At 38.2% G+C, this 16,580-nt stretch overlaps 1 protein-coding gene across 3 annotated transcripts in view; it reads left to right on the plus strand.

Moving 5' to 3' along the window:
* KDM4C (lysine demethylase 4C) overlaps positions 1–16,580 on the plus strand; it is a 265,851-nt gene that overhangs the window by 172,939 nt on the left and 76,332 nt on the right. For 2 of the 3 annotated variants that reach the window (XM_034073180.1, XM_034073181.1), the window contains exon 15: positions 329–405. The exons of the other annotated variant lie outside the window; for it this stretch is intronic. In XM_034073180.1, the coding sequence (XP_033929071.1) occupies positions 329–405 (77 nt within the window). The remainder of the gene's footprint in view (positions 1–328; positions 406–16,580) is intronic. 3 annotated transcript variants of the gene reach the window in all.

Here is a 16,580-nt window from a genome sequence, read left to right on the forward strand (position 1 = left end):
TTTTTCTTATTTTCAAACCCAGAAAAGAAATTCTCTAGGGTTTGTTTATTTGGGGTGTTTGGTTTTTGGTTTTGTGTTTTTTTTTTTTTCATATTGTTTTGATTTTTGATTTGGTGTTTCTTTTATTTTTTTATCTTTTTTTAGTTTTGGGTGGGTTGTCTGTGTGTCTAATTATATATTTCATAGACCGTAGAATGAGCAGTAAGTGTAGATTACAAAGGTTTCCATGGTCACAGGACATGTATTTTACTAGTATTTATACATAATTGAATTGTATGACATAATAGATAGGCAGAATATATTACTCAATCCAGCTCTCTTATTGTAGGTTGTTATGGTGTTCCTTCTCATGAAATCCATAATGAATGGTTATGTTCTCGATGCAGAAAAGAAGCCTGGACAGCCGTAAGTTTCATACATTGCTTAGTTATCTAGCACATTAGAGATATAAAAGATTTAAGGTGCATGTGGCATGTAGCCTGTGTAGTTTTTCTGATCACATACTTGCTAGGGAAAAATTATTTGTAAAATAGTATTAGATTTTGTTGTAGAATGTAATAGCATTTTGACAGACAAACTTAGAGGAAGTTTGTATGCTCTTGAAAAGAATTGGCCAACACGATATAGTTGTGTGTAAAATATTTTTCAAGGAAACAACTGAAAATTTAAATGCACATGAGAGAGAAAAAATAAGATTTCCTCTAAATATTTTTGACTTTTGGTAAGTACATTTAGGTAGCTGGAGAACACAGATAAGGGAAAGAGAATAATAAATTAGTTAAAATGGAATTCTTCTACACCATTTAAGGTTTACTGTACTGCATAAGCAGTAAAAGGTTTCACTTGTGAAGCTCCTAAATGCCTATGTTTTTATTTAAAAAAAGGGGAAAAATAGTTTTAAACTGGAAGGATTAAATGAACACACACAGAGTCCTTAAACATATACTAATTTAAAAAAAAAAACCACAACAGTTTAAAATTTTACATTTTACCAATCTCTCATTTGCCCCCTAAGTCATCTAATATTTGTTTTCCCTAAAACAGGAAATGTAATAATCGGTTTTGATGGCAACATAGTTTTTCTTCATTCACTTGTTGAATTGTTTCAGTGGCATTCAAAATTTAAATCGTTAAATGACATCATAAAAATTTTAGGTATGTTGGAAGAGAGAATTCAAGCTACTGGAAAATACAATATCGCTTTGTCGAACATCACTTCTTGCAATTAGGAATGTTGCCTGTAGGAAATCTGCAGTTGTAGCATTAGCAAACTGGAGGTAGCAATAAATATAAACACTTTTATTTTCTTTTTGTGCACTGTCAACATTTTAAGGTTCCTTTGTGGATGCCTTGAGTTACAGAAACAAAAGAGGAACTGGTACTTTTAATCCACATATTACCTTAACTGTGGGGGCAGGAAGGGAGGAAAAAGGCAAAAGTGACTTAAAACTGCTCATTACAAAAATATGGTCCATCTGTAATGTTTAGTTCTGTGTTCTCCCAATGAATAGCTATTAAAATATTTATTGAATCAATTTCTCTTTCTGTAATGTATTTTCATTTTAGTAGGAAAGGCATTCTTCCTAGGTAAAATCCAATTTTCATCTTTCATTGGTAACCCGAAACCTTCCTCATCAGACAGTCGTGAGTTTCAGGATCTCCTGAACTACTTTTGTAAGTTGTTCTAGAGTCAGGGGAAGGTTAAGCCAAAATGCATAAGTCTGTTCTAACAAGTGACAGGTTGCTATTAACTCAAAATCAATAATGCAGAAAGCCCCTGATGTGTTAATTTCTTTTCAGAGCTATGACATGCAAGTATAGGAATTCAAAGGAAAACTTTCTTATTCATGAAATACCATGTATTGACAGCAATAAGACTGATTCAGATATTTTTGTTAAAAACACTGAAAAATTTTAGAACATTTAAAAAATGGTTTTAGAACATGAAGACCCTTGGAATCTGAAAATAACTGCAATATAACAGTAATAAATTTGAGGGTAAATTTGTACAAATGTTTGGGTTTTGACTATTTTTAAAATCAAAAGTCACTGAGAAATATTAAAATTCTTAAAAGCCTTACAATTTGTAAGTGCTGTGCTGTAGAAATGATTCTAAAATTGTTCTGATGTTTTAAGGTTATTTTACAAATATTCTTGAAGAAGATATCTAGGTAGTGTTGCAGGAGGTGAAAGATAACAGAAATAGTGAGATAATGACACTTATGTTCACTGCACAGCAATAAAGGTAAAACTGGATTGTAATAAAAGGTTAAACTGGGTAATATGATAAAAGAAGGTAAATGCTGGGGAGAAGATTAAGGCTTGACTTGGCCAGGATTTTTGTTTGTCAAGTTTCTAGGGGAAAAAATCACACCCAAGGAGAGCATTATTTTATGAAAAATTATACACATTTTACTGAATAGGTTTAGTTTTATTCTGTTGTGATGCATGTGAGTTTCTGAAAATAAGGAAGATCGAGTTTTTGGGAAAATACTTTTTGGCCAAATTATTTGAGGAGGTGCGATGAAGTAGTAGAAGAGATATTAAAACCATACAGAAAATAAGCTTTGGCTATTATATATTTAATCAAATTGTTATGATTTTGTATGTGTATTGATTACTGCATAGCTAAATTATTGGTGCTGACTACTTCATCTTTCTATCGCTTTGATTTGGTGATGTGAGTGAAAATGAACTTATGCCCCAGAGAGGTCTTCGTTCAGATATGCTTGTAGTAAAAAATTCACAGTCTTAATGTCATGAATTGTTGTTTAGTTGGGAAGTATTAATGAAATTTTGAAGATTGAATAGATCTCACTAGTATTAAATTTGCTTCAAACTTGTCATTCATAGTCCGCTATCTTGTATTCTTGGTTATTACATGTTGTTCATATCAATGTGAACTGTTCATTGTCAGCTGAAAGGTGTAGGCGTAATAGATAGTAGGCATCTGCTACCCAAGTTAAATAGCAAAAATCCGAAATTTTCAAGGATGTGAATAACACTGTTATTTACACATACTTGAATCATGCCCAGTTCACTTTTTTAATAGTAGGATCTTTCAGAACTCTTGAGATGCTGAAGCAATCTCAGAATTGTTAGTGATTATCTCTGAGAGTTGCAGAGCTTAGATGAGGTGCCAGCAGCATGGAAAATTTAATGTTGCTTTTAAAAAAAGGTGGGAAATGGGTAACCCAAAGAATTATGTGGCAGTCAATTTACCTTGTATTTTGAGAGAACAAAACAAATGACATACTTCTAAACACTTAGCTAGTAATGGAGTTCATAGAGGTATGTATTTAAGAATAAACCAACTGATTTTTGGCTGTGACAGGTCACAGCAAAAGGAATAAACAATAAGCAAAAGATTTCATGCACTGTAACTTTCAGATGCTTTAGGTAGATAGTGTTTTAAATTCTGATATTAAGGTGACAGAAGAGATAGGAGGCAAATCAATAGTTGCCAAACTTATAGGAATATGGATTTGCTTTCAACCCTCAGTATCTCGGCCCTCCAGCCATCGCTCTCATCAGCCTCTTCACTAAGAATGATAAAGTTCTGTGCATCATTTGCTGATTAATTTTCCTGTCCTTATGTGACATATCTAGACTATGCTTCATGTCATTTAAGATGATTGCCTAGGTGATGTGGGAGAATACTTCACGTGAAGCTACCAAGGTGTTAAACTTACAGAATATGTCAAAGGATTTTTTGTAACTGTCAGGTGCATTTCAGGTATTATTCAAAATACTATCTTCCTCAGTTACTTCAATATTTCAGTGAAGTGAAAGGATTAATAGGAAGCATTCCTGATGCATTTTCTGTAAATACCAAGGACCTTGGGCATTTTGTAGGCTGAGGTTTACTAATTTGGGTTAGGATTACTGTTTTGGTTTGGATCCAATAACTGTTTTGGCTTGTGTCCTACTATTTTATAAGATAATAATATTATCACTATATTGAAGAAATGCTGTAAAATAAATCATATGGAATTCAACAGAGGTAGGTACAATACTTAGAGAGGAGTTATCATTTATGCACTTCTAAGATGGGATTCCATAACTAAGCAGTAGCTCCTGCTTCTAGCTGCAGTTGTGACCAATCTGGTCACAGACTGAAGTCTTAAGCTGTATAGAGCCTGAAATGTCACAGTGGGAGGCTTAAGCCTTATACTGGAATTAGTGTCTGAAAAACACATGGAACAATCTTTCTTCTCTCTTCAGCTTTAATAAGAGCTAAGCTGAAGAAATGTGTCTTGAGAGTGAATGTGGTTCATGCTACCACGTGGTTTAAAAAAACATTACCTGAATGGGATGGAAGAAAACAAGAGGTGCAATTGAAATTAGAAAATAAAAACAAACAACAAAACCCAAACAGAAGATTCTTTTAGTCATTCCTGATACACCTCAATCATTCCAAATGGGAGTGTTGTAAAGAATTAATCTTCTTAGTATAGTCAGAGGAAGACAGAAAGGAAGTAAGTAGCATTCTCTCATGTAAGTTATGTGTGTATGACAAAGACGAATATGATCTGTTGCAATTTTGTTATTTTAGGGAGAAGATGACTTGTAGCAGCTGTAAACTGCATCAGCAGACATTTGCGTTAGTACAAGAAAATTAGGTGAATTTTTATTTCTTAAAATAGTGAACTACTAGAATAGGATATGTAGAGATATTTGTAGAATATACTCCATGATTTTTAAAATCAACTTAGACAAACATTTGTCAGAAATAGTTGAAGAAGACTTGGTTGTGTCTTGAGGCTGAAGGATAAAATAGACACTAAGGGTTTTCTTTACTTAAGCTTCTCTTTTGCCTGTTTGAAAAGTATTATTAATTGCAAAACAATGTGACTATAGTTCTCTTCTGAAAAAAAAAAAAAAAGTTCTCAGTTTAATATACATGTTGTATATATTAGTGTATTTTTGCTTGAATGTAACCTCATTGCCAACATCAGCATGATTAAGTATTGCTGATACTTATTTGGGTCCTGTTTGTCATATAGGATCATGTTTCTGTCTCTTCAGAGTTTGGACAATAACCTTAGATTATTCTAGTGGCTTTCACTTCAAAATAGCACAATAAGATTATACTTAAATAAATATACTTGAATAAAAATACTTAAATATGTTTCTCTTTTAACCAGTCTTCTGTACCTATATAAAAAGACAACTTAATTGAATATACTGCTGCCCAAAGTACTACTTTCCATTTTAAAAGTCTGTAGTTTATTAGTTATGCCAACCTGCAGCTGAAATAAATATTTCTTTTATGAATATTTTTAAATGGTATAAATTTTTCTATATCTGTTTTTATGCGTATGATATTTTAGTTATATTTTAAATTGCTATGTAGTGCTGTAAGTCTCTCTGGAGAGGGAGATGTAATTAAAGAAAATTACTTATTTGCATGACCTTTTTTTTTGCTGTAGGGAATATAAAGTGAATGTTTTTTGTGTTCCAGGTAACAAGGTTCAGACTTGTTTCTAAATGAAACATATGAAGCAAAATCATATTAATCTAAATTCTTACTCAAGATAAGCATTCCTGAAAAATACAGCTATTGCAGAGCTAGAGTTACCAAGTTGTGAAACTAAGGTTTAATTCACTGTGGGAATCATATGTCCACATTGCTTCAAAAATTCAATTCTTACATTAGAAAAGTGCACAAAATGAGAAGATGTAATTATAAGAAAATACTGTTCCCTGAGCCCCTGGCTTCCTGAATGTCTGAAAGTGTTTTCCTTCCTCTTCACATTGATTCCTAGAAGGAGGAGATATAGCTGAGGAAGACCTGTCTGAGGTCTTAAATCCTGAAGGGAAGGTTGATTGAAAATCAAAGAGAAAGAAAAGTTTTGTGCAGTGGAGAACAGGAGGGTGGTTGTGAAACATTGATACAAACCTTGGTTCAAAGTTCATAAGCCATTTCTTAGGAGGGAAAATTCCTTCTTATTTCTGTGCTTAAACACTTAAGTGTTGGTTTTAGTTCTGTTAAATGATACTTTCTTAAACTCCTGGCAGTGCACTAACTTTATAGAAAATTTGGTCCCTAACAGGTTTTTGTGTATCTGTATGATTTTGCAAAACAAGAAGTATGAGACCACTATAGCATATTAATATTATATAGCTAAATGAATATATTAATAGCTAAATGAAATTCTGCTATGTGTGAATCCCAACTATAAACATCATTAAAATATGGAAATAGAAAAATGCCTAAGTGAACTCAGATTTACAAAGCCAGACTTTTTTTTTGGTGGAAATTCCATTTTATGTTGTCAGAGGAAACTGCTTTTGAGATTCAGAAGTATACTGTTTTCTTGCAGTTCCAGTGTCTCTAAGTAGTATGCTTTATAATATTTTCTGTCAAATTTTCATCTTCCAGGATGCACTTGGATTCATGATAACATAACAGGCAGTAAGTAGGTCCCGAAGAGCGATACTGAATTTGTCTAAACTAATAGACAAAAAAATAGCCATAAATCAACCCTCCCAAACAATTAAAAATAATATTAAATAAATCATCTGCATGGCTTCTGAAAGTGTAACTGTATTGATACAAACTGCCTTGATTGAGAGCAAACGCCTCATTAATCTTAAATGCTTCAGCTAAAGAAAGCTAGTGAAGTCAGGAAGAATGATGACTGGCATTATAGAGAATGCAGCGTACTGTACAATGTGCAAGGATGTGGTCATCTAGTAGCTATTGTACATAAAAGTAAGTACTTTTATTATTTAGAGGACAAAAGAATTTGGGACAAGGAAAGAAAGAAGAGCGAGTAAGGAAACAGATTTAGTGCCTTACGTCATAGTAAACTAACTGTTAGAAAGGCTACTATGGAAGCTGCATGACTTTTTACATGTTAGTCCTACTCTGTTCTGCATAGCACCACAGAAATAGTTCAGCACCTAATCTGGTCAGTTGGCACTGATTTTGAGAACAGATGTGATGTTGAATAGCAAATGTTTCACAGCTTAGCAGATTTTTTTGTTTTTTTTTTTTTTTTTTCTGTAAATCAGCTTTTTCATGCTTTATATTTTACAATATTCAGATTTTTGATTCAGTTGTATTTTGTGGTTAGAGTAGCCCATTACATCAGTTGAAGGATTTTTTTGTTTCCTTTTTCTTTTTCCCCCAAGGCACCAGAAAAGTGGCACGTAAGAGCTTTCTGCATTCCTGATCAGAAACTGCTATGTTTCACCCTACAGAAAATAATAATTTTGAGCTATCTTTATATAGTGGTGCCCTTCTCACTGATACTGTATCAGCATTTACATTATAAACTCCTGTTTTCAGAGCCTGATAACTGCTGAAATTAAGTCACTATATGTGAATTGGTATACAGTGTCTTAATTTTCAGGCTAGTTCTGTTACCAAGCTTTAAAACCATATGAATATTGTTAATATCCGTATTAATTTTCAGACTAGTTCTGCTAACAAGCTTTAAAAGCATATGAATATTGTTAGTAAAAAGAAATTATTTGGCATGAAAATCTGGCTGTAGCAGGAAGGGTTAAAACCTTAAACTTTCTGTGTTTTTTCTCTTATTAGAACAAAAAAAAAAAGGCCCAGCTCTTTTATCATCTATCTATCTATCTATCTATCTATCTATCTATCTATCTTAAAATCTGTATTTGCCCAAGCCTTTGCTGCCAAAAGGTGATTTGCAAGGAGAATTACATATAAATCTGTTCATAGTAATGATGTGTAGATTCAGAAGTGGGGAGCATATTTCCTTCTGGTTTGGGTATTAGTGTAGTAACAGGATATATATTGCTTGTAGAAACCAGTGTTTGACACAACGTTTGTTGGCAGGTTTGTACATACTGAGATTCCCTTACGCTGTCACAGAAACAAAATTGCAGGCAGTTAAACCTGGGAAATATATTTTTAACCTGATTGCCATAGTCCTCAGACCCAAAGTCCATTTTGACCTTGAATTTCTTTCATTGCAGTTCGCCAAATCAAACTTTACCACTGATACCACTGATACCAAAGCTTAAGAGCTTTGGGCACCTCCAAGTTTCTGGGTATTCTCATCTTACAAAGGACAGGTTGTCCATTCCCTACAGGGTGAAGTAGGATTTCAGTCAGATGCAGCTTTGAATCTATCCTTGGTGCTGGAATTGGACCGGAGAACCTCCACCAGCCTCTTCTAATCTAAAATTGTACTCAGAGACCGTATCTGATCTGCAGGAGTACCGCTGCAAAATCATTGAGGGATAAAAAACCGCTGGAAATAGCCAGTAGCAGAATATCCTGTCCTGCACAGCTGGTGCTGTGCTGCTTTCTTGAAGGTACAGATTATCATCTAAAAATGTTTAGGTTAAAATCTAATGTGTACTGTCAGATGGGTGGGTCAGTTGCTCTTTCTTCTGTAAATGTTTTCTTAAACTGAGTGACTGGTAATGACTATTGCAGAAAGTATTTCATATTCAGTGATATAACAGCCTCCATTTTATATTTTATATATGGCTTTTATTTCAGAGATGCACATTGTGGTGAAAGGACATCTATGTCCCTCTGCCAAGTGTGGGAGTTATTTTTACTCCAGTTACCTGTAATGAGAGTTTCGATTCTTACTTCAGTCTCAGCCCCGCCAGTCCCCCTTCCTTGTCTGACTGCAGAACCCTTTCCGTACTCCCATTCCATGTCTCCTCCCTGTCCTGTCCTTTTCCAGGCCTTATTAGCTAGGCAACTTTCTCCTGCTTTTTTTGCATTCTTGCAGATCACTGTTCCCAGTAATGCTGTGTCATGGACAGCACAGCAAGACTCCTTGCTCTCTAGTGCCTGGGCCTGCCATGACATGGGATCTGCAATTGCAGAGAAATTTCAAGTCGATTTCTGAATCAAAGGCAGGCCAAGATGAATGTTTGCAGGATTAGGCTGCTGAAATTTGGGATTCAGTAACTGATGATCCTACAGGGATGCTGGGGAGGGACTATTCATTAGGGACCGTAGTGACAGGACCAGGGGTAACGGGTTGAAACTTAAACAGCAGAGGTTTAGACTGGATGTAAGGAAGAAATTCTTTACTGTTAGGGTGGTGAGGTACTGGAATGGGTTGCCCAGGGAGGTTGTGAATGCTCCATCCGTGGCAGTGTTCAAGACCAGGTTGGATGAAGCTTTGGGTGATATGGTTTAGTGTGAGGTGTCCCTGCCCATGGCAGGGGGGTTGGAACTAGATGATCTTGAGGTCCTTTCCAATCCTATCTATTCTATGATTCTATGATTTGCAAACTTGAAATTCCCAAAGGTGGATATCTTCAACAGGTTTGAAAGCATCTGAAAAAGTAAAATGCTTATCCATAGCAGAAGTGTGACCATCTTCAATTTTCAAGAACCTTCTTTAACCTTGCAGCTGAAGATGTGTCTACATGTTAAATAAATATTAACCCATGGTGGATTTCTGTTTTATGGGAGTACTCAGCCTCCTCTATCACTTTGAACTTTAAGTATGTACAAAATGCTAAAAGAATTGGTAATAGCTTATTCTTTTGGACAGAGTAAGATTTTTCTATAACATTTTCTGGAAAAAGTGGAAATTCTTTTCTCAAAATTCTTATCAATAATAAAAATTAATGGCATTGTTCATTGTTGAGGCAGATGGTGGAAGTTTGGCAGTGATTATATACAAATGAAGGTTGCGACTTACAATGGTAGCATCTATCAACTCTGTTAAGAAACGGTTCTCCTAGATGAAAAAGTAGATCCTTTTACTAGGCAACCCTCAATTTGTCTGTTAATTTTAGGAATATTTTGTCCTTAAAAAATTGTCTCTGCAAAGCTAATTTTAAAGTAATAACTTGAAATTGGTACAGTAACAGTCTCTGAATTGAAATTAAATAATCTCAAATTCTATTTCTGAGTGGAAATGATTCCCCTGGTATGAAAAGATTAAAATATTCATTAGTGGATCATTGCTGAAAATGACATTTTGAGATGTTTTGAAAGAAACACCAACCCTTCTCTTTACACAGGCATAAATATAGACAGAAATATAAATAAGCTGGGAAACCAGTAGCTGAAAAGGCAGCAATGCCATATACAAATGTACAGCTGTGTTAATACTATTAGGAAGTGTAACCTTGGACATTTGGAGAGAAGATGGAAGACTTAAGAGTATCTATTTTCATTTCAAAGGTTCCTCTCTAAAAAAACCACCAGAGTTGTTTGAAGAAAACAAAATATATTTATTAGCCTTAGCCATACAATTTGTATCTATTTGACTTGGCTCTGGCATAGTTCAAGATTAGATGTCTGTTTTAATTAGCTAGTTTGAAATGAGACTAGTAAATCAGCATTATTGTGAGTCAGCTTTTTAGCAGTTAACTCTTAAAATTGAAATGAACTGTTGCCTCTTATTAAAAATATTTGGGAAACAGCTGTGTCCTAATGGCTTTTCATAGATTTTTGAGTGCTTTTAGAGACAAGTCAGAGTCAGCACCACACAGGTCAAATAGTTGTTAACAATATATTTCCACTTTTTTTTTTTTTAATCTGTATAGTGTCCTGCTTAGTGCTGATGCCATGGGCATAAAGGCTTTAAGCTGAAAGAGGGTAGGTTTAGATGGGATATAAGGACAAAATATTTCACTATGAGAATGGGGAGACACCAGTTGCCTAGAAAAGTTGTGGCTGCCCAGTCCCTGGAAGTGTTCAAGGTCATGCTGGATGGGGCTTTGAGCAACCTGATTGGAAGGTGTTTGTGCCCATGGCAGATGTTTTGCAGGTGGTTCCTTCCAGCCCAAAGCGTTCTGTCATTCTGTTATCAACACTGCAAGGCTTCAGACCACTAGCCAAAATATATACTTACTTGAAATGATTCATTCTGGTATCACTGCTAAATGAATATTTGATAATAATCTTATCACAATAAGATAATAATAAGAAGAATATATTATATAAATAGGAGTGCATTGTGTTTGCTTTTCAGAATCATAAACCTAACATATACATGAAAATGTGTTTGTGTATTATATATTATATATAATGTACATAGCAGTGTAAACTTAGCGGTGCTAAGCAATGGTATTTTCCTAATACCTAGATATCTTTTCTAAAATATTTGAAAATACATTTTGTAAAACTTTAAAATGGCAGGTTACATACACTAGTAAGATCTGCCATAATGAATTAAACCGAAGTTTGCTTTAGCCTGTTATCCTCTTCCTAGCACAGCTGGAAATGCATACCTGGGGAAGAATATAAGTCTTGGGCAAACATTCCCTACTGCTTTCTCACTCTTCTACAATATGCAAATAATAAATTGCCTTAGCCAAAGGCAGATGAAGGCAGTAGGTGAAAAAGTTGCAGTTGTGTGACTAAGGGGCTGTAGATGGAAAATGGCAAAAAGGAAAGGAATAACCTGATTATCCTCTTTATGTTTAAGTTAAAAAAAAGGCTTAAGTTACCTTGTGTTCATCCACTGACATAGAATCATAGAATAGAATAATAGAATAGTTAGGGTTGGAAAGGACCTTAAGATCATCTAGTTCCAACCCCCCTGCCATGGGCAGGGACACCTCACACTAAACCATGTCACCCAAAGCTTCATCCAACCTGGTCTTGAACACTGCCACGGATGGAGCATTCACAACCTCCTTGGGCAACCCATTCCAGTACCTCACCACCCTAACAGTAAAGAATTTCTTCCTTACATCCAGTCTAAACCCCTGCTGTTTAAGTTTCAACCCGTTACCCCTGGTCCTATCACTACGGTCCCTAATGAATAGTCCCTCCCCAGCATCCCTGTAGGCTCCCTTCAGATACTGGAAGGGTGCTATGAGGTCTCCACGCAGCCTTCTCTTCTCCAGGCTGAACAGCCCCAACTTTCTTAGCCTGTCTTCATATGGGAGGTGCTGCAGTCCCCTGATCATCCTCGTGGCCCTCCTCTGGACTTGTTACAACAGTTCCATGTCCTTTTTATGTTGAGGACATCACAACGGCACACAATGCTCCAAGTGAGGTCTCAGGAGAGCAGAGTAGAGGGGCAGGATCACCTCCTTTGACCTGCTAGTCAGGCTCCTTTTGATGCAGCCCAAGATGCAGTTGGCTTTCTGGGCTGCAAGAACACCCTGAAGCCGGCTCATGTTCATTTTCTCATTAACCAACACCCCCAAGTCCTTCTCCGCAGGGCTGCTCTGAATCTATTCTCTGTCCAACCTGTAGCTGTGCCTGGGATTGCTCCCACCCAGCTGTAGGACCTTGCACTTGTCATGGTTAAACTTCAAAAGGTTGGCATCAGCCCACCTCACAGGCATGTCAAGGTCCCTCTGGATGGCAGTCCTTCCCTCCAACGTATCAACAGAACCACACAGCTTGGTGTCATCAGAAACTTGCTGAGGGCGCACTCAATCCCACTGTCTGTGCCAGCGACAAAGATATTAAACAAGACGGGTCCCAACCCCAATCCTTGCGGGCACCACTCATTACTGATCTCCAGCTGGACATTGAGCCGTTGACCACAACTCTTTGAGTGCGACCATCCAGCCAGTTCTTTATCCACCTAGTGGTCCACCTATCAAATTGATGTCTCTCCAATTTAGAGACAAGGATGTCATGTGGGACAGTGTTGAACACTTTGCAGAAGTCCAGGTAGATGACATCAGCTGCTCCACCCCTGTCCATCACTTTTGTATCCCTGTCGTAGAAGGCCATCAAATTGGTCAGGCAGGATTTTCCCCTAGTAAAGCCATGCTGGCTGTCACCAAGCACCTTGTTGTTTTTCATGTGCCCTAGCATGCCTTCCAAGAGAATCTGCTCCCAGATTTTGCCAGGCACAGAGGTGAGACTGACTGGTCTGTAATTCCCCAGGTCTTCCATTTTCCCCTTCTTGAAAATGGGGGTTATATTTCCCTTTTTCCAGTCATCAGGAACTTTACCTGACTGCCATGATTTTTCAAATATGATGGCCAGTGGCTTTGTAACTTCATTTGCCAGCTCCTTCAGGAGCCATGGATGGATTTCATCAGGTCCCATGGACTTGTGTACATTCAGGTTCTTAAGATGGTCTTGAACCAGATCCTCTCCTACAGTGGGCCCAAGGCCTAAGTTTTCACAGTCCCTGTGTCTGCCTTCCAAGACTTGGGTGGTGCAGTCAGAGCCTTTGCCAGTGAAGACCGAGGCAAAGAAGTCATTCAGATCTTTAGCCTTCTCCAAGTCGTGTGTAGCCAGTTCTCCCGAAAGCTTCTGGAGGGGGCCTACATTGTCCTTAGTCTGTTTTTTAGCTGCTACATACCTATAAAATCCCTTCCTGTTATTTTTAACATCCCTTGCCAAGTTTGGCTCCAATTGGGCCTTAGCTTTCCTAACCCAGTCCCTAACATCCCAGACAACGTGCCTGTATTCATCCCAGGCCACCTGTCCTTGCTTCCACCTTTTATAAGCCCCTTTTTTCCCGTGAAATTTTCTTAGCAGCTCCTTATCCATCCATTAGGAGGTCTCCTGGCCCTCCTGCTGCACTTCCTTCTGGTCAGGATGCAACACTCCTGAGCTTGTAGCAGGTGATCCTTGAATGTTAACCAAGAGTCTTTGGCCCCCTTGCCCTCTAGGGCTATATCCCATGGAACCTTGCTAAGTAGGTTCCTGAAGAGGCCAAAGTCTGCTCTCTTGAAGTCCAGGGCAGTGAGCTTACTGCACGCTCCTCTCACTGTCTTGAGGACCTCAAATTCGACCATCTCGTGATCACTGCATCCAGGACTTCCCTGGAGAGTCACATTTCCAATGAGCCCTTCCCTGTTGGTGAACATGAGGTCAAGCAGGGCACCTCTCCTTGTCGGCTCCTTTATTGCTTGCAGAAGGAAGTTGTCTTCCACACAATCGAGAAACCTCCTGGATTGCTTGTGCCGGGCCGTACCGTCGCCCCAACAGATGTCAGGGTGGTTGAAGTCCCCCATGAGAACAAGGGCCTGCGAGTGTGAGGCTTTTCCTATTTGTCTGTAGAGTTCTTCATCCACAGGTTGCTCTTGATCAGGCAGTCTGTAACATATCCCCACAGTAATGTGTCCCATCACCGATTTCCCCTTAACCCTGACCCACAAACTTTCTGTTAACTGATCACCTGTCCCCAGACAGAGTTCCATACTCTCCAGCCTATCCCTAACATAAAGGGCAACTCCCCCTCCCCTCCTACCAGGCCTGTCTTTTCTAAAGAGCCTGTATACCTTCCATTCCAACACTCCAGTCAAAGGAGCCATCCCACCATGTTTCAGTGATGCCTATTATATCATAGCCCTGTAGATGTGCCCACATCTCTAATTCCTCTTGTTTATTCCCCATTCTACGGGCATTTGTATAGAGGCATCTGATCCAAGCTCCAAATGAAGCCGACTCAATGGCTGGAGCAGATGGAATATCACTACATTGCTCCAAGCATTTATTATAGGTGCTGGCAACTGACTGGGTGTGTTGGGATGGAATGATGCTCCCCTCCCCCAAGACAACTAGTTTAAAGCATCGTTGACCAGTTTGGCAAGCCTCCCAGCAAAGCCACTCTTCCCTTTCTTTATCAGAGCAGTTCCACCAGCCCCCAGCAGGCCTGGCCTACAAATGTGGGCCCCATGTTCAAGACACCCAAACCCTTGACTATGACACCACCCTTTTAACCATTTATTAACCTGTCCAATCCTCCTTGCCTTTGGAAGGTCCTCCCCTGTGTCTTGGAGAATTGTCAAAAAGACTATCTGAGCTCCAGAACCCCTGACCACCTCTCCCAGAGCTCTGCAGTGTTTCTTTATACTCCTCAGGCTACTACTATCTATATCCGTAGCCATCCACATGTATCACCAGAAGCGGGTAATAGTCCGTGGGACTTACTAGAGCAGGCAGCCTCTCCGTAACATCCCTGATCCGTGCCCCAGGTAGGCAACACACCTCCCTTGCGACCGGGTCAGGGTGACAGATGAGCGCTTCTGTCCCTTTCAAGGCAGAGTCCCCTACTACTACAACCCGCCGGTTTTTCCTGGCGGCACCAGTAAATATCTTCTGTACCAGCGCATTAGCCGACTATTTTTGATGCAAGTGCATTTCCTCATCAGCCCCCTGCAGGACAGGAAAGCGGTTCTGGGTGGGTACAGCAGATTTAGGAGGAAGCCCCTTGCTTTTAATTGCTCTCTTCCTCCTTTTGTTGTTTTTCTTTGTTACCAATTCCCAGGTTCCCTGATCAACAGCCTCCTTCTTTCCTCCATGAGCTAGAGGGGAATCTTGAGGCCCCTGCACAGTTTGGTCCTGGAGCAAGCAGTCCTGCTTCCTCTCAGCTTCCCTGACATCTTACAGCTTACTGAAAGCATCCCGTAGCTCAGCCACCTGCTGGAGGAGGACCTCCATCAGGGAGCATCGAGTGTAGACCTGCCCATTCTGCACCTTTCCCTCACCAGACCAGTGCAGGCACTCTCTACACTCCGAGCTCTGCACTGCAGCCTCCCCTAACTTACATATTTCATTTAACAGGATAAATATAATTCTTCAGAGATGCCATTGTAATTTACAGGATCTTAGAGGAAAAGAGAAATAGCAATTTATCAAAAAGGGGATCATGTGGAACATGTTCATAGTTGCCCATAAGAATGACGATTATATGACTTACTATATATCCTTCTGCTATGGCTTTTCTGAACATTGTTGCTTTGCTGTGTCAGACAGCTTCCTGTCTCATGCAGCATGCTATTTTTTGATGAAGTAAGTATGGTAATATGGAACTGTGAAAACTGCTTTTTTATAAGTACTGTCTATATGACTGAATTTTGGCAGAGTGTAAAAAATGCTCAGAGACGACCAAATTCATTAATTTTAAAATATAAATGAGAGTGAACAGGCATGTGTTCTGTGTGGTATTTATCCATGCAACAATAATCAATATGCAGCTATGCCTGACTAGTGACATACCATTCCAAAAAAGGTGATCCATCTTTTGGATGTATGTACCAAAGGATGCATAGTTAATTTGCATTCACCAGGCTTTTGCTCCAGCTTCTAGCAGTGTTTGTAACAGAGAAATGAAAAATAAACTGTATTCGGAATGCTGGTTGCAAAATTCAGTTTCAGTATAAATAAGGGGAAGTGTTTATTCCAGAAACTCTGGATATGATCTGTATTGCTTTGAAAAAAATGCTTGGTCTTCACTAAAAAGCTAAAAGATGAAGTGAATGTTAGTGTGCTAAAGCTTGTGAATTATGTCGAAATTTTTTACTTTATATAGATACTAAAAGGGTTTCCTTTGGCATTCTAGAATGTTATGGAGATCTTTTAAGGAGATGAGCAATTTAAAATGGTTGAAGATTTAATTTAGATAAGTGTAAATTAATATGCTTAAGAAATTATCATTTAATGCAAATACAAATGACAATTACTTGTTTAAAGGGTTTGCAAAGTAATAGCGATCAGATACTGGATATGTTTCAAGGTGATAGTCTATAATGAAGTCTGTTCCTATCCTGACTTTTACATGAAGGCTGATAGTAGGCATACAAGGAAGCACAAACACTTTCTTTCCTTCTCTTTGAGAACATGAGTAACAGTTGCTTACATACATGTGAATTCACTGTCATTCATGGCAGGTATACCTGTATTAGGAATGTTA

This window comes from Melopsittacus undulatus, chromosome Z (assembly GCF_012275295.1).
Source record: "Melopsittacus undulatus isolate bMelUnd1 chromosome Z, bMelUnd1.mat.Z, whole genome shotgun sequence".
NCBI classification, from domain to species: domain Eukaryota; kingdom Metazoa; phylum Chordata; class Aves; order Psittaciformes; family Psittaculidae; genus Melopsittacus; species Melopsittacus undulatus.